The sequence below is a fragment of the Trematomus bernacchii genome, unplaced genomic scaffold (genome assembly GCF_902827165.1).
Source record: "Trematomus bernacchii unplaced genomic scaffold, fTreBer1.1, whole genome shotgun sequence".
Classification (NCBI taxonomy): domain Eukaryota; kingdom Metazoa; phylum Chordata; class Actinopteri; order Perciformes; family Nototheniidae; genus Trematomus; species Trematomus bernacchii.
The window spans coordinates 5,832,937-5,860,258 of NW_022987839.1; the positions used below are offsets into that span (position 1 = coordinate 5,832,937).

The 27,322-nt window shown below is 41.7% G+C and overlaps 1 protein-coding gene across 1 annotated transcript in view; it reads right to left on the reverse strand.

The window, feature by feature from the left end:
• LOC117500367 (contactin-associated protein-like 4) overlaps positions 1-27,322 on the reverse strand; it is a gene marked incomplete at its 5' end in the record, with an annotated part of 138,037 nt that overhangs the window by 13,732 nt on the left and 96,983 nt on the right. Inside the window, 6 exon segments of the mRNA XM_034153229.1 lie at positions 1-147; positions 2,350-2,589; positions 13,911-14,129; positions 17,762-17,932; positions 21,775-21,902; positions 22,204-22,366. The exon segment at positions 1-147 is cut by the window's left edge and continues 78 nt beyond it. Of these exon segments, the coding sequence (XP_034009120.1) occupies positions 1-147; positions 2,350-2,589; positions 13,911-14,129; positions 17,762-17,932; positions 21,775-21,902; positions 22,204-22,366 (1,068 nt within the window).

The following is a 27,322-nucleotide window of genomic DNA, read 5'->3' on the forward strand; positions in this document are numbered from 1 at the left end:
TCCTGAAGCTCAGCGAGACGTTCTCTCCTCTCAGCGTCAGGTCCGAGTAGATGGAGGACGGCAGGGCACTGCTGTTCCTGCTCAACTCGTACGGCTCCTTGAAGGTGTAGCGCAGCGACGTGCCCGACTGGAAGCTGGCCGACAACTCTGGAGGAAAGAGATACAGAATGTACAGGATCTGAATCATGGAGACCTCATCCATTTGGCCACTGGGGCTTTGATTCAAGTTCAATCGCTATTTGAAAAGCTCTAAAACAGACTCTATATGATGAATGTAGAGTATAGTAATAGATCCTTATCCGTTAGACAACAGCAGATAAACACCCAGACATTTTATTTGTATTTCTGAATGTGCTTGAAGGGAATGAATCTTATTTCAACTGCCTATTGTCTAACATAATTATTAGAAGTCATATTTACAGAAGCTCAAGGCTCTGTTCAGAGAATATTCTGCAGAGACTCGTTTGCTACGGGAACTACAAGCTGAAATAAGACATCAAAACAATCTCAACCTCAGCTGCTGGGATAAATCAGGAGCGAATGCAGGAATTGCAAAGCAGAGAAAGGGGATGGAAAATGACATGTTGTAAAGTGTTTAGACGGGTCTACTAGAGAGAGGTCCAGGCAGTGGGCAACATTAAAGGCAAACCAACACCAAAAATCCAACTTTCAGTGGCAAATACTTGTCATTTTTTCTCCATGCTTGAATCTTCCTGTTGTCCTCGGGTCAAAACGTACCCGTTTCAGAAAAATGTATGTTGGTATAACATCTTATTTTATCTAATTGCCAAAAGAAATAACATGGATAGAGTTCTCTGGAAGAAAAATAATCACTAATGTCATTGAATGATGTGTGTTTTATATAAATATATAGCACCTGGTGGTATTATGTTCTGCTGTTTAACATTTTGTTGTCTGTTTCAGACATAACTTTGATATGAACAACTCTTTGATAACACTGATTTAAAACACATGTTGTGTGATGATGCGTTATAAACAGTCAAACCAGGACAAACGTTGCACAGTGACAGGAAGACAACAGCAAGGGGGACCGTGCCTTTGAGGTGGTGGCCCCAAGGCTTTGGAACACACTCCCCCAGACACTAAGAGCCTCTGCCTCAATAGAGATTTTTAAGGGGCAGTTAAAGACCCACCTTTTCCGACAGGCCTTTGGGTCGTCGGAGGAGGTGAGTTAGTAGCTGTCTTTTATTGGTGTTTTATCGTATGTCTTATCCTATGTATTACCTGCTGCTGTTTTATGCCTTTTATTCTACATGTTATAGTTGTACTTTGAATTGTGTCCTGTGTACTGTACTGTAAAGCATAGGGATGCTCCGATCGCCAATTTTGGGGCCGATCGCCGATCGCCGATCGCCGGAATCAGTATCTGCCGATACCGATCGCCGGAATCAGTATCTGCCGATACCGATCGCCGATCCGATCGAGTGGGCGGGGCCTAAATGGAAGATTTAAACATCACTTTAAATCTTCCATTTAAAGTGATGTTTAAAACTCAGTTAATGGGGCTCATTCACTGGAGCTTCCACAAACAACAATCAACTTAATTATTACATTCAAATTATGTATATTATTCAAGTTTACATTAACTTTGGATAATACCACGGGAGAAATGAGCAAGCGCTCTCTTTTCCTCTCTCTCCCTCTCTCTCTCCCTCTCTCTCCCCCTCTCTCTCCCCCCCTCTCTCCCCCCTCTCTCTCTCTCTCTCTCCTGACAGCCCGTCAGTATCGTCTCATGCAGCTCGCTGATCCAGTAATGTGTGAGGCCGACAGTGAAGAATAAACATATTTATAACTAGTTTAGCTTGTTCCAGAGGTAGATAAAATAGCTAAGTGTGTTAGGTCTAACTCTTGTGTGTTTCGCTCCGCTCACCGGTCCGTCACAGCAGTGGAGCTGCAGGATTTCTGCTTCACACACACGTTGCATACCGCTATTTTACTGTCTTTTTCGGACACCTTAAAATAATGCCAGACCGGTGAAGCCATTTTGGCGAGCTTGTTTTGCCGCGCACAGAGAAAAGTGTCATGTATTTTACGTCATGCGATCGGCTCTCGCGATCGGCATGTTTAGAGAGCACCGATCGATCGGTAGAGAGTGAGTATCGGCAGATCTCGATCGGTGACCGATCGATCGGAGCATCCCTAGTAAAGCACTTTGTACATCCGTTTTGAGAAGGGTGCTATATAAATAAAGTTTTACTTACTTACTTACTTAGTTTCATTCCCTTGACTTCTGTAACCTGCAGAACCTTATATGGTTTTCTGCTAACGTAGCTGGTGGAGTGGCTTCACCAGCCACAGGAAAACATATGTGTGTGTGTGCGCATGTACCTGTATGGCAGAAGGCTCCAGTGTGCGCCGACAGGCCGCAGTCGCAGTGGAAGCCGCTGGCTCTCTCCACACAGCGGCCCTGGTTCTGGCAGAGCGAGCCGTAGCTGCTGCAGTGACCCGGGCAGCCGGGCTGGACCCCGGGGGTGATCTCCGCCCGCTCCTCCAGGTCCAGGGGGACGCCGTTCAGCTGCAGGGAGCGGATACAACCCCGGAAGCCCTTCTGCCTGGACGCTGTGCCTCCTGAGAAACACAGAAACACGCTGAATAAACATCCATCCATCCATCCTCCAAAACATCTGGGAGCTGTCCATCATTCGACCAAACATCGTGTCTGATCCCACCCACGTTCAGTTCATAGAAGATTCAGGGTTCACAAGGACAGCCTGAAGCACTCATATAAGATATCAAATGTCTTAAATGACTATGTGACTAATATCATCAGCAATCAGAGTCATGGCATATAGGAATCAAAGCTAGCACTGAGAGAACAAATCCCCCAGTGTCTGTCCTCTTTGTGCCAGCCTTTCATTTATTTCTCTGAGTGTTGACAGGTCCGTATGTTTCCTCTCTCTTTAGTTCTCCCCCCCCCCCCTCGCCTCTGCTCCCCCAGAAGCTCCACGCTGTCAACTCTCTTCTCATGAAGTGACACGACGATGAAACAGCAATGAGGCAACAAGGTGGAAAACTGAATCGGGGACAAAAGTTTTCATCAGCTGTCTGTCTGACGCCGCTGGATGAGTGGATGGCATGCAGCATATGCTCACTTTAGTGTGTAATACTTCAGCAAGAACAGATCAAACTCTGCATTCAACATTTCTCCATGAACACGGTCACATTTTGTTTGCTTACTTCAGACAACCTCCCACTTCTGCAAAGATCACAAAGAGAAAGTCTTATTGTGTTCAGAGCACAGACTTGGCAGCTCTTTGCTCTCAGAGTCTGAAGCTGACAACTTGCTATTGTTCAGCAGCAGCAGCTTTTCACACCGATAAATCACTGTTAGACTCTCCTCCAGGCCCCCTCTATCTTTCTCTGACTCGAATGAATTATTGAACCAGCAAAGAAACGCAGGATATAAAACTTGCCTGAACATTTCCTCCGACACAACACAATGAACAGTATTATATTTCATCCTCGTTAAGTCTACAGAAAGTCATTGTTCAAAATGTAGGTATTAAGATCCAGGAAACTTGAAATGACTAGAATACAGAATTATCTTTCTTTGAATTTCCGATCTTTGAATAATCATTTATAGGGGTATGAGTAGAGGAACAAACCCCCAAAAAGGCTTTAGTTTTTGAGATACCCCAACCCGAGCAAAGCACAACCATGTTTTTTCATTACATTACATTACATGTCACTTGTTAGACACTTTTATCCAAAGCGACTTACATACTCAATACTGTGGGCAATCCCCACAGGAGCAATTTGGGGTGAAGTGTCTCAGGGACACAACGACATGCTGACTGCAGTGGGGTTTGAACCTGTGAACCCCTGATCCCAACACCGAGGCTCTATCCACTGCGCCACACACCTCATTACTTTAATATGTCTAGTTCAGGGGTAGGCAACCCCATTGGCACGCGGGACCGTAACCAGTGGCACACTAGGAATAAGTGTGCAAAATATTTAAATTGTATTTTCGGATCCTGAACGAGACCGCCGGCAGAGCGCGTCTCCCCCTGCAGAAGGAAGCCATGCACGCAACGCAGCGCAGAAGGATAACTTCTAGGCCCCGATCTCTTTAACTCCAGTCGACTTTCTGCTGCTTTCCTCCATGATGAAACGATCAGGGGTGTAGCGCACTTTACACATTGCAGTACCCATAAGGAGCTGTACATGCCGCAGCTTTTGCGTGGCTGTGTCTTTAGTTGAAAGCCCAGTGGCGATCTGCTCATCTGTCAACGAAAATAATATGCTACACAGGGGCGGACTGGCCAACTGTGTGTTCTGGAGAATCACAGTACGTCCGGCCGTCAGCGAACCGAGCCGGTCGCCAGCGGGCCGTTGACGGCCGGGCTCGGTTCGCTGGCGGCCGGCACCGCCCTTTATTTATTTAACTGTGTTTAAACTGCATCATGTAAGTTGCGCTGACAGGCGACAGAGGTCCACAGCTTCCCCGCAGCGAGGCTCCCCCAGCTCTCCAGTTGACAGTTCACGAGCGCCCCCTCACCCTCTCGCTGACAGTTAACGAGCGTTGAGCTCCCCCCCCCCGTTGACAGTTCACGAACGTCGAGCTTCCCCCCCCGTTGACAGTTCACGAACGTCGGCACACTAATAAGATTTTTTTTTTTAAAATGGCACTTCATATCAAAAAGGTTGCCGACCCCTGGTCTAGTTTATGACACGGATGGTTGTATAAATAACATTTCTGCCTATGATTCATGTATCTAAGTGTTAATATTACAAAGATGGTAAAAGGTATTGATATTATATTTGCTTTATTGTATGTTTTGCCTCTCTGTGAACATCTAGTCCAAATTGTGTGACATTCTGATCATTATTTTCAGAGGTACATGGGATAAGACCAACACGGCCCCCTTCAGAGGAGCCTACCTTTTCACTATTTTCGGTAGGGGTACCTCAACTTTTAGGGGCCTTAGTTCCTCTACTAGTAACACACTAGCCAGGTTTCACCGTCCAAACGTAGGACACATTTTAACCGGATATCGTAGAACACTATCTAAAGGAAATGTAATAAAAGTATATTTGTGTCTAGTATTGTTATGTGGTTATTAGTGGATAGTTTGTCTTGTATATTACTGGAAATATTAGTATTTTAATACACGGCAATCAGTGGCAAAAAGGGGTGGGTTTATTGAGATAAGCAGTAGGTGGCGCCACAAGAAGAGAACACAAGAGCTCTAGCTAGACTTTAGCACCCTACAGAAGATCCTTTTGAGCTAGGTGGTTTTATGTTGCTGACTGTAATTCTCTACTGGACTCATAGTTGATTCTTTCCTTAGGTTTTGTTCTATATACTGTATGCTTGTATCGTTGACATTTTGTCAAACAAAACATTTCTTGTTTAGATATCAGATGTCTTGATAAGCTGCCACTATTGTCCTGCTCTGATAACAGGGAGAGGTGAAGCAGAGTCGATGAACCTGTCAGAGTCTGTCGTGTTTTTATTGAACGAGTCGTCCCTCCAGTTCAGAGATTAGGCCTCTAAGCGAAAGGTTAAAAGTTCAATCATTAGCACGGATAAATACAATTTTAACTTTAACACTCGAGGGGTCCAGTTAGTTAAAGGTGGGGTAGGTAAGTTTGAGAAACCGGCTCGAGATACACTTTTTGTTATATTCCATGGAATGCTCTTAACATCCCGATAGCAATGAATATCTGAAGTGCTTTGACAAAAAATCCATAAAAAAATGTCATCTGTGGAAGCCGTAGTACTGTAAAAAGCACGTCCAATCATTTTAGCCGGCCTGGCTAAAATAACTGGATGGCCTACCTGCCTGTCAGCCTTCCATCTGTGCACAAACTTATCTCGTGCCCTCATTGGTCATGTGTGCGTTCGTGTGTGTTGGAGGAGGGGCTCTGTAAGGAAGTGGCAGATTTTTTCCGGCTGTGTATTTTCAAATTCTAGCGCACTCGAGCTGGTTTCTCCAAAATTACCTACCCCACCTTTAATATTGAAGACTTTTTCGGAAATGTAATAGAGACATGGGCACATTTCTTCATGCTCTATGGGATTGCCCAAGGGTACTGCCTTTTTGGAAGGTGGTATTAAAAAACCTTGAAGGGTGGCTCAGAAAACCTCTACCAGAATCGCCACAGCTCTGTTTGCTGGGGGACACATCTCTTGTGCCACCAGGCCTGACTAAAGCAGAACTTAGACTGACTTTAACAGGTTTTATTGTAGCTGCCAGGCTTATTCTGCGCAACTGCCCACATCAGCCAGAGTTTACACAACATTTTTTTTTTAAATTTACAATTTTTATTTTTTTATTGGTTTTTCAGTTTAATTATACTTAAAGTTCAGGGTAATCAACTGTTAAAAACATACTGTTTTTTCAATACAGTATATGGATGTTTTCAAAGTAAATGGATAATTGTTTTTAATAATCGTGATATCAATTATTGACCAAAATAATCGTGATTATGATTTTTGCCATAATCGCACAGCCCTACTAGGGAGGGACAGGAAGTATATTTGTATATGTGTACATGTATGCGTGTATATGATGTATTTGCAGGGTATATGCAGGAATCCTGAAGTCAAATGTAAGACCTTTTTTAAGACCCTTTCCATATATTTGAAGACCTCATCGCCACTTTGAGTTCTAACCGGTTACATTGGCGACACACTTTACCTCACATTTACTATATACAGTATTGATTGTCCTTCCTCCTTATCTTCCAACCATTTGGACGCAGACTTGCATTTCCCCATAACGATGTTGTTTAACTACCGGCGTAAACGGACCTTCGCGCGCTATCAAGCAGTGAGCGTGCGATGTCCTGTTCAGATGACGTCCAATCCAACGGGATGCCATAAATAAACTACACAGAATCACACTACACACCTACGCAATGATTACATTCAGGCAAACTGTAGAATACAACCTCTTTGGACAATTGATATACTTATTGAAAACAAACTACTTTTTAATAGCCTTCATTTTCGCTAAATTGATTTATCAACTTTTAATACTTTTTAAGACCCCACGGACACCCTGATTTGTTGTAAATGTGTATCTACATGCTTTACGTTGATGTATATATGAATGTGTGCGCAGGGGTATGTAGGCATTTGTGTGTGAGAGAATAATTGGGGGGCCGGAGGGGGGGGGGGGTCTGCTGCCTGTATATGTTTGTTCTGCATTTATGTATAAAATGTGAAAAATGTAATATAAATCTTAATAGAAAAAAATAAATATTGAAGACTTTTGAGAGAACTCTTTGCATCTCTATAGCAATAACAGGGAGAAACAATTTGCTTCGTAAAGGGTAACATGGCAGCTTGCGTACAAGTTGTAATACGAGCAGGGATCAAAGTCAGATCCCTGAGGAACACCACGTCTGATCAAAGCAACACAACAGTGGCGAGGAAAGGTTATTAGAGAACAAACTCTTCTAACAGAGAGGCTATCAGAGGGGCGAGGGTTTAACCACACACCCTGCTGTTCTTCAGCTACCAGGATTACGCTCTCTGCACATCAAATGGAGACTCAATGCTTCCAGGAAAAACGTAACAGAAAGTAAAGGCGTGGGCATCAAAGATAACATCAAAGAGTTCAAACACAGAAAGACTCCACCCTCAAAACATCATATCAAAACAGCACAACCTCTAATGTCTCAGCGTGAAATCTGCACATGAGAGTGGGAAACAATTCATATCAGTTATCATCAAAGTTCAGCATGTGCACGCCTCATGCTTGGCGAGCAAGACATATAAATAATGGATCTTAAAGTCAGGAGCGATGTGTGAGATTCAAACACACGTCCGACAGAACAGCCAAAGCTCGGATAAGAAGTACAAGTCTCAACATGAAATAATAAAATATGGCAGATAAGACAGTATAGGAGATGTGAGATGTGTGTGATACGGAGATCAGACACATCTTCAAAGACAGAGTGTACAGTGTGAGGTTTGCTGATGCAGCACACATCTGTGCATCAAGCTGTTTAAATAACATAACACTATTTCCACATGATGTCTACTGTAGGATATGAAGGATTGGTGAAGTTCAAATCAAAAAGACACTTTGAAGAAAGTATCTATACTGCCTTCTCAATCATTTTGGACCACATCATTATTTTATGGACAATGCTTGAACCGTGAGATAAAGTTAGACGCGGAACTCAATCTTTTTGAACATTCATGTTCACAAATCATTTAAGTCTTGGTTCAAACATGATCGCCATTTTTCTGTGTATTTAATATATTCTTTATATATTTATTCTCAAAGAAATAAGAAAACGCCTTGAACAAGTTAGAAAAATGACAGAAAAGGGTGCTAAATGCAAGGACATTGCAACACATATAACATATAATAGCCTATTCTTTGTAATAAAAACAACTCGTGGCTTGTTGGCAAATGTTCAGACAGCTGCTAGCTTTCCAAACCTCTGATGTAGATGAACTAGTGCTTCCATTTTCAACTAATTGGTGATGTTTGAACCTCGACACAGCAGTTAAACAGCTAAACTGTGATTAGTGCCACTGCAAAGATAACTAGAGAACACATAAAGTAACACAGACAGCCAGCTAATGTTTGACGTGTCAGGTTACAGCTTATATCACATACTACAGAATAATCTGACGTCGGTACGGCTGCATTTCCAGGAATACCTGAAGCGGAGATCAAAGGAATCCTCAAAATCTTCGAACAGGAGGACACCGGCGCCTCATTCTCACACAGAGAGGAATAATAAAACCTGTGTACTCAGACGACACTGCAGCACAAATAAACAAAAGCTTAACTACCCAAACAAGGCAAAACAATCACTTATAAGCCGGCACAAAAGAAAGTGATTTCTGCATTCATCGCTGAGCTCACTCCAAATAGCTGCGTATGGACTTTAAGCACTTACAATACAAACAGCAATAAAGGAAGTGGAAAATGAACAATGGTGTGGATTATAAATCCATGCGAGGCAATAACACGGCTTATTAATCAGAACAATACGACTCAGCGCCAAGGCAGGATTATGGCTCATAAATACAATGTGTACATTGAGATATGGTTTATAGAAACCAACGCAGCGGCTTGTAATTCAAACAATAGAACAGTTTGCTTAACAAATCAAGACTCGTAAATACAATGCATGTTGGAGGATGCTTCATGAATTTGAACTATAATCATTCAATACTATGCTGAACAACACTGTGGGGAGGGAGCGTGTGCTCATGAATAAACTGAACACAGAAAGATGTTGGACATGTGCGTCCTGCAGAGCCAACAAAACCCCAACACAGACATGTAACTCCTACTCAAACATATAACGTTTGTTTAGTTACTGAAATGATATCTTCTGCTCTGGAGGAAGAGAAAATATCTAATGTCGGGTTTAGAAACTACAAAACATGGTGTTACAAACTAGGGTATTTGATTGACATGAGCATTAACCAATCAGGGGGCCGAATGAAAACAAGACACAAGTCCACATCCATGTTCCATGATTTAAAACACTGTATTTATGGTGTGAGAGAACTGTTAACAATAGATGTTAATCATAAAAATAACAACTAACATGTTGATGTTAACCAGGGAATATTTAGCATCTAAGCACCATTTTAGCTTATCGTGTCAACATGTGCAAATGAGCTCAAAACCAGTGGTGGAAGTAGTATTCATATCATTAACTTAACTAGTACAGTAGAGACATTCTCTGCTATGCATTCAACCATCTTATTTAAAAATAGTTACAAAACTATAAGCATCAAGCAAATATACTTCTATAGGTCAGAGTACCAGTACTCATTATGTAGAATGGACCATTCGGGGATTATCTAAATATCTATATTTGTATTATTGGATAATACGTTTTGATGCATTCATGTGCATAACACTTTAATGTTGCAGCTTGCAAAGGTGGGGATCATTTCAACTATTTTATCAAATCTTGGGTAGTTGAATCAGCCATAATACATTCTAATTTAAAAGTGGATTTTACTTTTGTATAAATAATCTGAGTCTGTAAAGTCATTCAATCAGTTAAATAAATGAGATGTAGATGAGTAAAGGTAATGTAGCAGAATGTGGAAATGATTGAGTACCTTAAAGGTCCCATGTCATGTTTTTCCGGTTGTTACCCGTCCCCTTGTGTGTTATGAAGGTGTTTCTGCATGTAAACGGTCTGCAGAGTCAAAAACCCTCAAAGTACACCCTGTAGCGAATAAAACTCTAACACAGAAAATACCTGTCTATGCTGCCCCAGAACGCCTCGTTGGACATTTCTCAGTCTTTTCTCAGCCGCGGCTCCGTGGATCTCCTCTCACAGTTCGCCACACACTCACGTGTGTGTGCTCAGGCTGAGTTTCGCCGTGTCTCGCTGTCTCGCAGACCCCACGCAGCAACCAGGAAACGACACCAGTAATCCAGCTCACACTGTCTGCTCCTCGAGCCTCAAAGGGCGGAGCAGCGAGCCCTGCAACGTCCCGCCAACACGGCACCCAGACCCCACGCAGCATTCTCATCCGTTTGTCATTACTGGTGTCATTTTCTGGTTGCTAACAAACGCCATTGTAACACATAATCACACATCAGGAGGGGGGGGGGGGGGCAGGAGCTCCAACAAGGCGTGTAGGACAGAGAGTGAATACAAATACTATACAGAGATGCTGTATGAGAAACCAATGTGAGTTTGGAACATTGAACAATGTCTAGTAGACCTCAACAATGGATCAGTAGAAATGGCCATGACATGGGACCTTTAACATTGTACTTAGGTATAACTTGAGTAAATGTATTTAATTATACTCCACAACTGCATTCAACAGAGTACGAGAACTAGTATTACAAAAAAAAATGTTTACTATAATAAATACTAATAGGTTTTATACTTGCAAATTGGATTCCTACCTTTAGTGATCACTTAGTGCGTGTACAGTTTTTTTAATTTGGTTGCAGAGATAATTAAGATAGTTTGTAAATATTCATCAAGAGGTTTAATTTGCAAATAAATTACACATTGATATATTCACACAAAAGCAGTGTTGTTTCTGCTCCCTAATTATTATCCTGTCAGGCCACTCCCACAGCCAAATGGTGCCTGGTGTTTTGGATTTCAAACCTTCAGGACTTAGTGTTTCACTCGAGGACACTGTCACAGTCACAGAAAAATAATGCTGATGAAGAACAAATAAACGACAACAAGCAAGCCACTGCTCCTCTCAAAACAGAAAAGCCAGATAAGTCCGAAAAGTGTACGACAAACATCCATTACAGAAACAATCTGGAGACACATCCTGGAACATTTCCATCCCAACACACACAGACGTATTCCAGTGTGTGTTATGGTCATTCAGAGGTAAACAAACATAGTCTGATGCTGGTGACTTTAGAGTGGATTATTCCTCTAATCAATATGTCCCTCCATTCACTGGTTGTTTGTTTTCCCTCACTGTGAGTTCACTGATGTGAGATGACATTCATGATATTTGCACAATGATAACGCCTTATATGAAATGATGGGTTTTCATTATTTTTTCCCCCTTTAGCTCAACATGGAGATTTCAGATTGTGGTATTGATTAGAGTTCAGATAAACACAGCTGTGTATTGATGACGTTTCTATTGGACGTTCTGATGGTTAATTACAAGGTCGCCTGATGAATCATTTACAGAATAAACTTCATTTACAGATTATTCACTGGAGGAAATCCCATACCACGATATTCTCCCTGATGCACGCTGTATTTATTAAACATGATCAATGTTCACATGCTGTCGACTCGGCACTTTCATATTCAAAAGTGCTGAGCAGCGGATAGCAGAACAGCAATTTAGCATTTAAACAGTTTCTTATTTTAGAGTAAGTAGGACTCGAGGAGATCAGACCTGATAACTGTATTGTCTGTGGATTATGGTCTATCAGGAGTTAACATGGTCGGCATCTGTACAAAGAGGAAGTGGAAGCCGTGTTGAATGGATGTGCATCCTCAGCACATTTTACATCCAATACTGCTGATAACACAGCAGGGTTTAGCCAATAACAGATAAGCCTGTGTGGAAGAAGAGAGAATATTTTTAGCATTTATCTGAGGATGCACATCCTGCCACTGATTCCTCACGTTGGGTGCTTTAGCTGTGGAGGGAGAGGATACATATGTCGGATTGGTATCTTCTATATCTAGCAGCACTTTAACCAATAACAGTTTAGCATGTGGGGACTGTAGGCTGTGATATAAAAAGCAGGATTGTACTTTTCTTCTGGAAAGCAACAGTAATTAATGAACTAAAAGCTATTGTTGTCTAATAAACTTTAACAGATTTAACTTTACGATAATTATTTGTTGTCAGTTCCTAGTTTGAATTTGAAGTCGCATTGCAGCAGCTCCGTTTACAACATCAACAAGGACAAATATTAAAGAGGCCCTATTCTGCTTTTTGGGTTTCTCTCCCATTCTCACTGGGTGCTTCTCAATGTCGAGGACGCTTCCTTGGTAGGACATGTCTTCCGAGTCAATTGCTTCAGAAGCGAGGCAAGAATCCTTCCTCGCCTCGGAAAACGAAGAATGGTGGAAAGAGGCTAACCGGTGTGCGTCATATGCGAGGCCCCGCCTTTAAATGGAGCGCGATTTCCGCCAAAGATTTGGAAATTGGTCCGTGCGCAAAGCATTGTGGGGATTTTAAGACCGCGGAGGATACACATGCGCAGCTTCGAAACGTCTCGCTACGAAGGAACGCCGACCTCGGTAGAATTCCAAGGAGCCTGGACATCGGAACAGTCCTTCGGCGGGACTCGATGACGTAGCATCCTTGAAATAGTGGCTCTGGAGCATCCTTCCTCGACATTGAGAAACACCCTCTGATTCACTGTGCTCTTGTTAGGATGGTAGAGCTATCATTACACCCAAGTATTTATATGAAAGTACCTATTTGAATTATTCAAATGACAATGTGCAAACACATAATACAAATTGTTAAAGTTAGTTTGAAGTCAGAGCTCTATTAAAGCTGACACATGATGCTAATTGGCTGTCAAATGAAAATGACTCCATTGTTATGCACAGCACAGAGCGCTGCTGCCTGAACTGTTGGAGCATCGATGACACATGCAGAAATAATGAACAGATATGCCAAACAACGGCAAATTGCAGAAGGAAAGACAAAACATCTCTCACAACTGGACACTTATCAACACGTATCAACATGAGAGGCGCTGCAGAAAACTACAGCCAAAGAATCCGACACAAAAACAGTTTCCTTCCAGAGCCGTCACTCTGATGAACATTAAACACCGGCACAAAGTGTGAGGAACAATCACTCTGCACTATCCTCTTAACAAATTCATGATATATTATTAATGCACAGCTTTGTTGAATAGCCTCAACTCTGATTGGTCAATTATTGCATTCGACAGTCCGTTATTTCTGTGTATCAGACCGCTGACAAGGACTTCGTAGAGATCCCAAAACACAGCTAGTGGACTACTTAACGCAATTAAATAATTATTTAAATCAATAACATCGTTTTTAATCTATACTTTGGGTAAAACAAATTTAAATAATTGTTAAATATAACTATGTCATACTGTGCATATTGAAATATCCACCTACCTCTTTTACATTATTTATCCACATTTATTTCAGCACTCCTTTTCACTCAGAACCATTGTCTTACTGTTGACACATTTCATTTCAATTGTGTAGTAACTATATACATTATATACTGTTTAGTATGTTAGTTATTCCTGTACAATGTTTATGTTTTAGCTGCCTTATTGTCCTTCTTATAAGCTATTGGTCTTTTTTGTGTGAGTAAATTGATAGCAGTTCAAACCTGAGTCAAACTCCTTTGATGGTTCACACACCTGGCCAATCAAGCTGATTCTTATTTTGTATAAAGTTATATGAATATCTGTTTGGCCCATGTGTCTCCTCCTCACCTATGAACAGCTGGCTGTTGAGCTGCAGGTGGAGGTGTCCGTCAGCCGGAGCTTCCTGTGTGGCGACAGGAAGTCCGTCCAGCCGCAGCGACGCCTCTTTGACGTTCCTCTCCGCTCTGACTCGATGCCACCGGTTGTCGTTCAGCGGCACCATTGACTCCACATGAACCTCCAGAGGCCCGTTACCGACGTCGAAGGAGAAAACCACCCGAGTGGAGGCTGACGGAGGGGGAGAGAGGGAGAGAGGGAGACGGATGAGACAGGGAGAGGTAAAGGTACGATTTATGGACAGGATAGCGGTCATGGGGAAGACAAATGCAAACGGAAGAATGAACAGATTAGAAATATGGGTCAGGGTTGAAAGAGAAAATCCTAGAGACAATTTGACAACACTTTGAACATCATTTCAGAAAAACTCATTATGAAACATGTTTTTGCGTCTCGTAAATAATCTCATACTTTCTCAGATTCAGACTGACATAGTGTAATAAGTAATAAATATATATCAATTGCCTTATGTTAGCATTTTCAGAATTGTATATACTGGTCTCTAATTCTGTAGAAGTGTTTCAACATTAACTTGACTATAATCCATTAAAGTTGCTCCTCATAATTATATAAATACGACAATGTCAACTTACATTTGTCACTTGTAAAAAAAACTGCAACTGCATTAAATGAGATATTTCCCACTTGAAATATGGTTTATTTATTTAGGTTGTTTTAAAGCTATTTGGCCTCCTAATTTCTGTCTTGGCACATCTGTTATAGCAATTGTGAAAATTAAACCTTTGTGATTTTACAAAAATGTAACAACAGCTCCTATGAAAAAGAAGGAAAGGCAAAGACTCATCCATATCAATAACACTTACCGATGCTCTCTCTTAAAACGGCTATTTCTAACTTTTTAGCTGTAATCTCGCAGCTAGCTAAAAAACTCACCAGCATTCAAACTACCAAAATATAACAAAAAAAAACTAACTGCAAACCCTTGATGTGCCATGAACTTGCTTACTTTGTCAAGCCTTGATGTTTTTGCTCTTGACCTACTAACACTTATGGGGAATTGCGTTTGCAAAAGACAGCAAAAAAATATAATTATTGTTAGACAAAGAAATCTACAGTCCTTACGACATATTTCATTTCATTTCATTTGTATTTGTCCCGCTCATGGTACGCAAAACCAAATGTACAATAATTGCCAACAAAACATGTCTCTACAAACACACCATTGAGCGAAAAGGAGCAGGGAGAAGAATACAATCTGATAGGACCCGCCCCTTTCTAAAAAAAACAAAATAAATACAAATAGATGGTCTGCCCTTCATAATCATTTTTTTTCCACAGCCAAACATAACATTATCTTAGGATACTAAGAGAAACACAAAAAATACTTATTTCCCACAATAAACACAAACAACAACACCAAAACATCACATGTATAAAGAAAAGGAAAAGTACAACACCCTCATCTGAGTCCTACTGGAGAAGAAGGTGGAAAGCGGCGCATAATAATAATAATAATAACATATAAGGCGAGCCACACAACATAGTGCTGAGAAAAGCTCTGGATTTATAGTTACAAGCTCTGTAACACATAATAATGAGACTTTGAATGAGTTTTTCTTAGTTGTGGAACGGACCAGATTCACTTGGGCTCTCCACTGCTCCCCCTTCCAAGAGAAGGAGTCGATGTTGGAGCCTAAAGACATCTCACCCTTTGTGTTTTCCAAGGAGAAGATGTATCACTCCGAGAGCACAGAACAAGATGAAACAATATCCCAGCATCACACGGGTAACTTCATTTGGAAACTGTTCTCAGAGGAAGCGGCAGTATTCGGAGCGGGAACAACCAACACTGACAATGATTTCCCCCGAGGAGCGAGGCTGTTGGAGCAGCAGTGTCCCTGCATCTGATTCTGTGTCCCTTCAAATCCCAATGCCAAATGCAGCACGAAACAACACGGCAAAATAAACTGGGCTGATTGAGCTTCAAAAGGCAGGCTCTGATACCTGGAAGATTGTTTTCCCATTTACACAAATATTACACCTCGCTGCAGAACCATAGAGTACAGACCTGTAGGTGCTTCTGCCATATTTTAAATGCAAACACACCAATGAGGGCTGTAAAGGTATAACTAGGGTTGCAAAGGGACGGAAAGTTTCCGGTAAATTTCCGGAAAGTTTCCATGGGAAGTTAAGCTGGGGAATTTTGGAAATATTCTATGCAAAATTAAACAAAAAACATGACATTTCAAAAGATCTTTTTTTTTTTTTTTTTTTTAAAGTAGAACAGAACAAGTTTTAATTATTTTATTGAACAATTATTTGCTTCATTGAAGAACGAAAACAGGAATGTTGAGTTAAATATTACTCATCTGTGCATGTGATGGAGGAATGCACAGTGCCTGTAGGGGGTGTGGTCTCAATAGCCATGCAGTAAGCAGTGTGCTATGGCATGGATATTCAAGTGTACTTGAATGGCATCTGTTTGTTTTAGTCAAGATTATGCTAAAATATACTTTCCCAAACTATATTTAAGTTCCCTACGAAGAGCCAACCTTTCATTTTGAAAATTCCCAGTTTATTCCCGTTTATTTCCATGGAAAGTTTCCATCTTTGAAAATTCCCGGAATTTTGCAACCCTAGGTATAACACATACGCACTACAATGTTGTACCCCTAAAGTATAAAACACCCTCTTGGTTATTGCTGTCATATTGAATAATATGCAGTGAGGCGGCGGCTAGAAAGCAGAACACAGAGAGCAGAGACAGAAAATATCGTCCGAGCAATGAAAACAGAAAGCTCAAGTGAAGTTAAAGAAGACTAATATGTGTGCTCGCATTTTGGGAAACTAACCCATCCTAGAAGCAGAGCAAAATAAAAGTCTCCCGTTGCTGCAGGCATTTTAGATGTGGTCTGATTTTCAAGCAAGTAACTCTGTGGAAAGAAATCTGTTTATTTCTGTGTTCAGGTTAATGTCGCAGCATACAGTAAGAGTGTTTATTATGCCCAATTAGTTTGTATTTTCTTCTATTTGAACAGCCCAGTTGTTTCCGTAGCTATCAGTCCTTATGTTAAGCTATTCAAACAGCAGTAAAATGTCCCAGCTGGGCCAGCGTATAGGGCTAGTGGCAATGGATGAGTGGGTAAAAGGTGGTATCACCATCAGAATTAAGCATTGTTTGAATCAAAGTGTATGATAGATGAGATCCAATCAGATCACACCACAGTAACAAAGAGATGAGTTTAAACATTTCATAAATAACACATAAAGATGTATGAATGTTTCTTTCTTAACTTCAATTAAATTATCGCTTATTTAATAATTGATATTTGCAGATTTAGTTTAAAAGCGGGTTTTCACAGGCTTTATTGCTTTGTGTGGCAACCGTTTGGGAAGACCCTTTCCTGATTTTGAGCTGCAGTGCACGCTCTATTAAAACGTTTTTTTACAAGTGTGGTGTGGAAGAACTAGACCTGCCTGCACAGAGCCCTGAGCTTGACCTCATGCAATACATTTTAGATGAACTGAACCATCCATCGACGCTCTTGTGGATAAATTGGGTCAAATCCCTGGAGCCAGATTTAAAACTTTTTGAAAAGGCTTCTTGGTTTCCCTGAGCTGTTAAACTTTGTATAACATTCACAGTTGAAGTCAGGACAGGAAGGTCAAGACAGCCGAGTTCAACCTTCAATAAACAATTTCTCTCTTCAGAATACTTTGAAACAGATTAAGTCTCTAACCTCCAGGTTTTACACCGATCCAGATTAAGACTTTGAGTCCCAGGTTTCACTGACACATCACTCTAATCCGGATTAAATCCTCGCCCTTCAGCTCTTACTTACAGCTCAGTTCGATCCGGATGAAGTCTCTGATGCCCAGGTTCTCCAGGAACACACCGGAGGAGGCGGTGGTTTTAAACAGGAAGGAGATATCCGCGCTCAGCTCTCCGTGGAAGGTCGGGAAGTGGAGGTACGACGTCTCCTTGTCGAAAAACGCAGCGTTCCAGAAGTTCTCTGAGAAAAGGGAATGAAAAATCCTCGTCATCATCTATGAAGGGGCCCTATTTTATTTGTTGAGGTTTCCATTTCCTGTAGTGTGTTAATTCTAATGGGAGTTTCTCTCACACACACTTGAAACGCCTGAAACGCCTCCAATGGACTTTCGTACAGACACTTTAAAGTAGAGACACTACATACTGATATACACCTGAACATCAGCAGGAGAGGACTCTTTAAAGTAGAGACACTACATACTGATATACACCTGAACATCAGCAGGAGAGGACTCTTTAAAGTAGAGACACTACATACTGATATACACCTGAACATCAGCAGGAGAGGACTCTTTAAAGTAGAGACACTACATACTGATATACACCTGAACATCAGCAGGAGAGGACTCTTTAAAGTAGAGACACTACATACTGATATACACCTGAACATCAGGAGAGGACTCTTTAAAGTAGAGACACTACATACTGATATACACCTGAACATCAGCATGAGAGGACTCTTTAAAGTAGGGACACTACATACTGATATACACCTGAACATCAGCAGGAGAGGAATCTTTAAAGTAGAGACACTACATACTGATATACACCTGAACATCAGCAGGAGAGGACTCTTTAAAGTAGAGATACTACATACTGATATACACCTGAACATCAGCAGGAGAGGACTCTTTAAAGTAGAGACACTACATACTGATATACACCTGAACATCAGCAGGACAGGACTCTTTAAAGTAGAGACACTACATACTGATATACACCTGAACATCAGCAGGAGAGGACTCTTTAAAGTAGAGACACTACATACTGATATACACCTGAACATCAGCAGGAGAGGACTCTTTAAAGTAGAGACACTACATACTGATATACACCTGAACATCAGCATGAGAGGACTCTTTAAAGTAGGGACACTACATACTGATATACACCTGAACATCAGCAGGAGAGGACTCTTTAAAGTAGAGACACTGCATACTGATATACACCTGAACATCAGCAGGAGAGGACTCTTTAAAGTAGATACACTACATACTGATATACACCTGAACATCAGCAGGAGAGGACTCTTTAAAGTAGAGATACTACATACTGATATACACCTGAACATCAGCAGGAGAGGACTCTTTAAAGTAGAGACACTACATACTGATATACACCTGAACATCAGCAGGAGAGGAATCTTTAAAGTAGAGACACTACATACTGATATACACCTGAACATCAGCAGGAGAGGACTCTTTAAAGTAGAGATACTACATACTGATATACACCTGAACATCAGCAGGAGAGGACTCTTTAAAGTAGATACACTACATACTGATATACACCTGAACATCAGCAGGAGAGGACTCTTTAAAGTAGAGATACTACATACTGATATACACCTGAACATCAGCAGGAGAGGACTCTTTAAAGTAGAGACACTACATACTGATATACACCTGAACATCAGCAGGAGAGGACTCTTTAAAGTAGAGACACTACATACTGATATACACCTGAACATCAGCATGAGAGGACTCTTTAAAGTAGGGACACTACATACTGATATACACCTGAACATCAGCAGGAGAGGACTCTTTAAAGTAGAGACACTGCATACTGATATACACCTGAACATCAGCAGGAGAGGACTCTTTAAAGTAGATACACTACATACTGATATACACCTGAACATCAGCAGGAGAGGACTCTTTAAAGTAGAGATACTACATACTGATATACACCTGAACATCAGCAGGAGAGGACTCTTTAAAGTAGAGACACTACATACTGATATACACCTGAACATCAGCAGGAGAGGACTCTTTAAAGTAGAGACACTACATACTGATATACACCTGAACATCAGCAGGAGAGGACTCTTTAAAGTAGGGACACTAAATACTGATATGAACCTGAAAATGAACATAATATTTCCTCTCTAAATGGAAATCACGGGGAAACAAATGAGGAAATGTGCAGCAGTTCTGCTAATGATAAATAGCTTCTATATGTTTGGGTTTTGTACCCAGGATAATTTATTCATCGCATTAAACACCTAATCCTGTATTTCCATTTCAATAGACCTGAGAGCAATTCATCTTTCAGAAATAATGAGCTATTATTTGCTGCTTGAAGAAATAAACGCTGGCTTATTGGTTTGAATGTCAAAATAAGTTTGTTAGTTTGTGTCCTTCTGTAAGTTCGACGAAACAGGAAACAGGAAACAGGACAGGATTATTATTATTATGTATTTATTAAATGTAAGTCAAGATTAAATTCTTATATATTTTTTCTGTTTACAAACAATGTGGATACAGCTGAAAGAAAGTGGGGAAAAAACAGTAGGCAACGGTGTGAATATGTTTGTATAGGCTGGGATGTGGCGCAGTGGACTAGTATGTTGGTGTGCGGGTTGGTGTGCGGATCAGAGGTTCAAACCCCACTGCAGTCAGCATGTCGTTGTGTCCCTGGGCAAAACGATGTAAAATACACTTTAAAGGTCCCCTATTATACTGTTTTTCATCAATATATTACAGGTCTCAGATATATACACAACCTGTCTCTGATTGTCTGAAACACCAAACAGATCATTGCAGCATTACCCATAACCCCCTCTGTTTCAGCCCTGTTTCCAAAGTGCTGATTCTCTGTCTGTTACTTTAGATGAAAATAAGGAGCCCCTCCCCACGCCCCTCTGAGAGAGATTTGGTTACAAATAACACAATGGTGCTCTAGGAGGAGATTCAGGTGATAAGGTGGGGGGGGGGGCGGGGGGGTTACCTTGGTTGGTGATTGGCTAATGGTTACACAAGACTAAACATCGTTATGACATCATAACGTGGCCAAAATCTGATCAGCTCATTTTCAGACAGGTTTTTATAGAAATGGATCAAAAAGAGAGATAATCTTTGTTCCTGAAACTTTCAGAATCTCTTTCCACAGAGGGGACACATGTTGAAGTAGAAGAGACATGAAGAAGAGGGGACACATGTTGATGTAGAAGAGACATGAAGAAGAGGGGACACATGTTGACGTAGAAGAGACATGAAGAAGAGGGGACACATGTTGACGTAGAAGAGACATGAAGAAGAGGGACACATGTTGATGTAGAAGAGACATGAAGAAGAGGGGACACATGTTGACGTAGAAGAGACATGAAGAAGAGGGGACACATGTTGACGTAGAAGAGACATGAAGAAGAGGGGACACATGTTGATGTAGAAGAGACATGAATAAGAGGGGACACATGTTGATGTAGAAGAGACATGAAGAAGAGGGGACACATGTTGATGTAGAAGAGACATGAAGAAGAGGGGACACATGTTGATGTAGAAGAGACATGAAGAAGAGGGGACACATGTTGATGTAGAAGAGACATGAAGAAGAGGGGACACATGTTGATGTAGAAGAGACATGAAGAAGAGGGGACACATGTTGATGTAGAAGAGACATGAAGAAGAGGGGACACATGTTGATGTAGAACAGACATGAAGAAGAGGGGACACATGTTGACGTAGAAGAGACATGAAGAAGAGGGGACACATGTTGATGTAGAAGAGACATGAAGAAGAGGGGACACATGGTGATGTAGAACAGACATGAAGAAGAGGGGACACATGTTGATGTAGAACAGACATGAAGAAGAGGGGACACATGTTGATGTAGAACAGACATGAAGAAGAGGGGACACATGTTGATGTAGAACAGACATGAAGAAGAGGGGACACATGTTGATGTAGAAGAGACATGAAAAAGTGGATTTTGCATAATAGGTCCCCTTTAATAAAAATTGTAATTTTCCAGAATGGAGAGACTTCTGTCCTGATGTAACCAGGCAATTAAAGCTTGACTTACTGTCTCCATGACAACTGAGCGGTCCCACCCTGTAGACGGCCTCTGACCCCGGCCTCCTGACGTCACCTAGCAACAGAGACCGGACAGGGAGGCTCTCCTTATGGGTGAGCAGCCCAGAGTCCTCAGTCCTGCAGGAGGAAGAGGAGGAGGAAGAGGAAGATGAGGAAGAATAATTAGGATTTGGAGAATTAAAGACAATTAGAACGAATTGGAGGATAGATGAGGAAGACAGAAGAAATAGAAGCGGAGGAGTAGGAAAGAAAATGGCAATAAGGAGGAGGGAGAGAGATTAGGAGGCAAAGGGCAGAACAATAAGGAGAGATACAAAGGAGAGGATGAAGAAAACAAAGGCGAGGCATTACAGAGGGGGGGAGTAGGAACATGTCAGTATTAATAACCACGTCTGTAAGTATTGCTGTGTCTCAGTACCACTCGGTGCGGTCAGCGTCACAGTTGCAGTAGTGCTGAGGGTCCACACAGTCTCCCTGCAGCCCGCACACACACTGCTGGCTGCCCGGCTGAGCCCCCCCCCAATAAGACTGGACACGACCGGGAGCGGGACCCCCGAGCCACCAGCTGAACGGAGAGCCCTCTGAAACACACACACACACACAGTAAACACACCCTTAACCTTTCTACGTCCCACAACGTAAGCATGTGTTGAAGAGGCCTTGCTTTTTGGGGTTCTCCCTTTCCTGTAGTTTGTTCCTTTGATGACATAACGCGCTCCAACACATTGTACGTGATAGGTTAAGGGGCGGGACATCTCTAAGCGGTTGACCAATCACAACAGAGCCGGCCAGCTAACCAATCAGAGCAGACTGGGCTCTGGTTTCAGACAGAGGGTGAAAAGAGGTGCTTTTTGAACATTAAAGCATGGAGACATGTCCCAGGAGAGACACTACATACTGATATACACCTGACTCAATACACCAGCATTATATTTCCACTTTAAATGGAAATCACGGGGAAACAAATGAGGGAACGAATGTAGCTATTTAGGTTACATGGTCTCTCTGGAAATGTTTACAATAATTGATTACAGCCCGTTTTATAAGTAAAAATGAAGCCCGGAGAAAGGCTTCATCAGCTGTTGGTATCTTTGAAGTCAGTCAAATATGACTGTTCGTTCTGGTAACACATGCAATGCAATTGGTGCACACTAGCTAGCTTGATTTTTCCAAATAAATGAGTTTATAAAAAGTGAAACTAAAGCAACAGAAATGTATCTGGGGGATGCTGCTCATTTATTTTGTACTGGTCCAAACCAGAGCATTGCTAATAAAACGGCAGCCTCCTGCCCTCGGTTGTAATCACACAAAAGATGCTTGCAGGACACAAAAGCAACACAGATACACTCTCTACGGAAATACTGTAAGCCTTATTGTGACCTCAGATGAACAATGTTGCGACAAAAAAACCTCTTTGCTGCTCATCCTCCAGAGATGAATCCAGAGTTTGAGGAAGGGGACGTTTGCCAGCTCGTACCCCGACGCTGCATACATTGTTTTTGATGGAGGGGGATGATGGTATACAGTGACAAGTATATTTTTGTGAGAGAGCGTCGGTGCACAGGAGTGAGAGAAGGTGATTGTAAAGGTTTCTGTTGAGTCAGCACTTTTTATTTATTTTCCCAAAGAGCAGCAGGGGGTTTATAATGGAAACTATCTCTCCTCCCATTCTTCCTTTTCTACCACATCCAGTATTTTCATCCATCATTTTATTACCCACCCACCCAAAAAAGTTGCTTAGCCACACATTTTCTTTTGTGTGTGTAGTCTTAGCAGTTCCACAGGAGAGAGAGAGAAGTTTGAGGATGTGTTTTTATAAGAAATATTGCATGGATAACTTTAGGTCAAACACATTTCTGTAAATGATGATTTGGTTGTACCAGTTATGGGGGATTTTCTTCTGACTAATAATCAATTATTTTACTGATTTTTTTTACACACAATTTCTGCTCAAATACAAATAACAGCAACACCTACAACCTACAAGAAAGAAGCTACAACATAGCATTGCTTTAAGCTAAATGCTAATGTCAGCATGCTAATTTGCTCGCAATGAAATAAGTAAAATGCCGATATTTGGCAGGTATACTATCTACACCATGTTAACCATCTTTGATAAGAATGTACTGTAAGCCCACTGAAATGTAACAATTAGCACTAAACGCAAACTAAAGCCGAGGTTAAATATCATTGGTTTTTCAGGTATTAATCATAAAATGATCGGTCAAATTATGTAAATTACGATGTTTTCCAAATCTTTCCCATTCCAATTTCAGATGGAAATGAGCTGTTAGCTATAATCTGGCATATAGCATCTCTTCTCTTTTTGACATTAATGTTTTTTGATGGATGGTCCTTGTTCAATAAAGATATATAATACTAATAATAATAATTCCCGACAAATAAATCCTTATTTCATGGCAATCCATCTGATAGACGTAGAGCAATTTCATTTCAAAGCAACCACATGGTGGCGCTAAAGGAAAAGTAAGAGGATCATATCTGCAAAGAGTTTCATAGGCGCTTTCACACCGGAGTACTTTTCCCGTTTAGTTCCGTTAGTTCCTGGAATTTTGCGTTCACACCAAAAAGAGAACTTAGTTCATGAGAACTTTTCCCCCCTTTTTAGTCCCTGCTAGAGAGATGGTACTTTCCTGGGGAGAAAAAAGTTCCAATTTCTGATTGGCTGGGCGAATTGCAAACCACGGCCCGTAAAACTCGGAAAGGTTTTGTGAAGCCGCCATTGTATTTGCTGGCATTAGCATTATTAGCATTAGCATTAGCCCAGCGCACCAACGGAGAGAGAATAACTTATGGCAACACAAAATAAAACATGGGAGCGGTGGAGATGAGGAGGTGTCGGCGTTCTGGCGATTTATTCGGAAGGCTTCAGTAGAAGCTGCTGGGAGTCCCAGCAGCTTCTACTGAAGCCAGTCCCCAACTCCGGGGACTTCCGGCCAGGGGCTTCGGGTGGCAGTATACGCCGTGAAGTTGTTTGCGGCCTGCCAGTAAACCCAAAGCAGAAGAAGAAGAAGTGACGTCAGCGGCTTCATTTGCCTAATCTTCCCTCAGGGAACTTATTCCGGTGTGAACGCGATCTGTACTTAGTGCCATGGGGGCACAAAGCCGTGGCAGCACATCACTCCCACCCTCATCCACCTACACTGGTTGCCGGTCAAGTCCCGTTTATCCTACAAAGTACTCCTCCTTACCTACAAGTCCCTCCATGCCCTTGCCCCCCAGTACCTATCGGACATCCTTCACCCACATGTCCCACCCCGGAACCTGCGGTCCTCAGACTCTGGCTTGCTTACCACCCCCCCGCACCAAACTGCGAACCTTCGGGGACAGAGCCTACAGTGTGGCAGCCCCCACCCTCTGGAACGCTCTCCCTGCGGAGATTCGCAACATCCCCACACTCGACGCCTTCAAAAGGGCCCTCAAGTCCCATCTGTTTGCCAAGGCTTTCGGCCCCTAATCGATCTGTTGTTTTGTCTGTCTGACTTTTGTTTTGTTATGTTTGTTTTTGCCCTATTACTTGTAAAGCGACCTTGGGTCCCTTGAAAGGCGCTATATAAATGCAAGCTATTATTAAGTGCTGGATACTAAGTCAGCGGCTTCATTTGCGTAATCTTCCTTCAGGGAACTTATTCCGGTGTGAACGCGATCTGTACTTAGTGCCATGGGGGCACTAAGTGCTGGATACTAAGTGCTAGATGCTAAGTGCTGGATACTAAGTGCTGGGCACTAAGGCCCCGCTCACACGGGACCGTTTGCGTTTATGCACAGTATGCGTATTCAAAAAAGTCTTCCGTTCACATGCATTTGTTTCATTTAACGTGTCTGTTCAAACGAGGCCGCTGGAAACGCTGTAGTACATATGCTGGGACTGTAAGTGGCGCTGTAACTTCCGCCAAAATACACCAAAAGCCGCGAAGAAGAGCAACCCAAGCAGCCCCGCAGCAATGTTGCCATGGCTACCCTTCTGTTTAAGCCCCGAAACTGAAACTGAAAGAAACTGAAGCACGTCCGTGGAGAGGACGGCTCAGAAAGAGAGAGATATTCTCTACAAACACGGGGTGAGATCCTCCTTTGTCAATATAATGGATGAATGCATGAAATCTGACTCTGTTTATTTTGTTTAAGGAGTATATTGGGCGTTAACAATTCTGGTTTGCCTTTTATAATATTATTTCATTCAAGAACCCCTTGTGCGTTTAATTAACACAGCTATTTTTGATAGTTGCTTCAGCAGTGAGCAGGAGAAGTGGGGCTATCGTTATTTTTTCAGGAAATATTCGTATCGAGGTGATTACACGGACTCGGTTGACCCCCCAGAGCGTTTCGTTTGCAAATCTATCCACCTTGGGACCCGTTATTGTTTGTGGGGTCAGTTTCTATCGGCCTCGTGTAAATAATAGGGCTATACGCACGCGAAACTATGCAGATACAAGCCGTTTTCTCCTCGTGTAAACGGCGCCTAAGTGCTGGATACTAAGTGCTGGACACTAAGTACGGCAAAGTACTTGGTGTGAAAGCGTTCATTGACCATTGAAAAACTGCTTGAATATATCAGTCTGGACCAAAGCGGACCTACCAACAAACAGCACGGCTACAAACTGGATGTAATAAAGTCTAGATGACCGTAGCTGTGAGTCTTGACACAGAATTAGGATTTCTATGTTGTATATGCATGAAAGTGCTTGCTGTTGCATGTTCTGCTACCAGGAAAACAATCTATTCAACTTGCTAATTAAAGTGATCCTGCCTCTTTTTCCAATACTCACCGGCTCTGAGTCAACACGAGCACAGGAAAATACAGAACTAACTCAATACTCACTATCAGGACGAGGAATTAAACAAATCCTGAATAATCAATGATTCTGAATCAGAAGAAAATCCCTGAAACCACAACAAAGAGCGTAATGATTGTTTTGTTTCTGGTCGATGAGAGCTGAACAAAGCCTGCTTAACCAAGCTTTCATTAACTTGTATTTAACCCAACAAGAACATTTGGAACAAGTGCTTGTTTACAGTCTTTTCTCATTTAAATGTGCACTTGAGGAGTATTGAAGAAAAAGGGAGAAAACAAAATTCAAGAAGGCTCTCCCGAGATAAGATTAAAAGTTTAAAAGGATTAAGATTAAGATAAGATATTTCAAAAGTGAGATCTACAGCTGAATGATTTGAGTATAATCACAAACACAGAATGGAATAAAATGAAATGTTGGCTCCGGTAGGGCACATGTTGAATATAAAGTTGTAAGAAATAAAATCTTCTATCTTCTGTAGTCAATAACAACATGTGAATAAACATTAATAAAATAGCACCATGAGTCCATCCGTCTCATTGATATTAAGCTACTGTTAGCAGCCCCTTAGCTTCTCATATGGACTGCAAACAGGGGTAAACAGCTGGCATGGCTCTGGCTAACAGCACCTATAAAGCTCACTAAATATCACATGTACAGCATTACATGTTGTTATAAAGTGTATCAAAATAAATGTACAGGTTGGTGCCGGAGAATTTTTTGCTT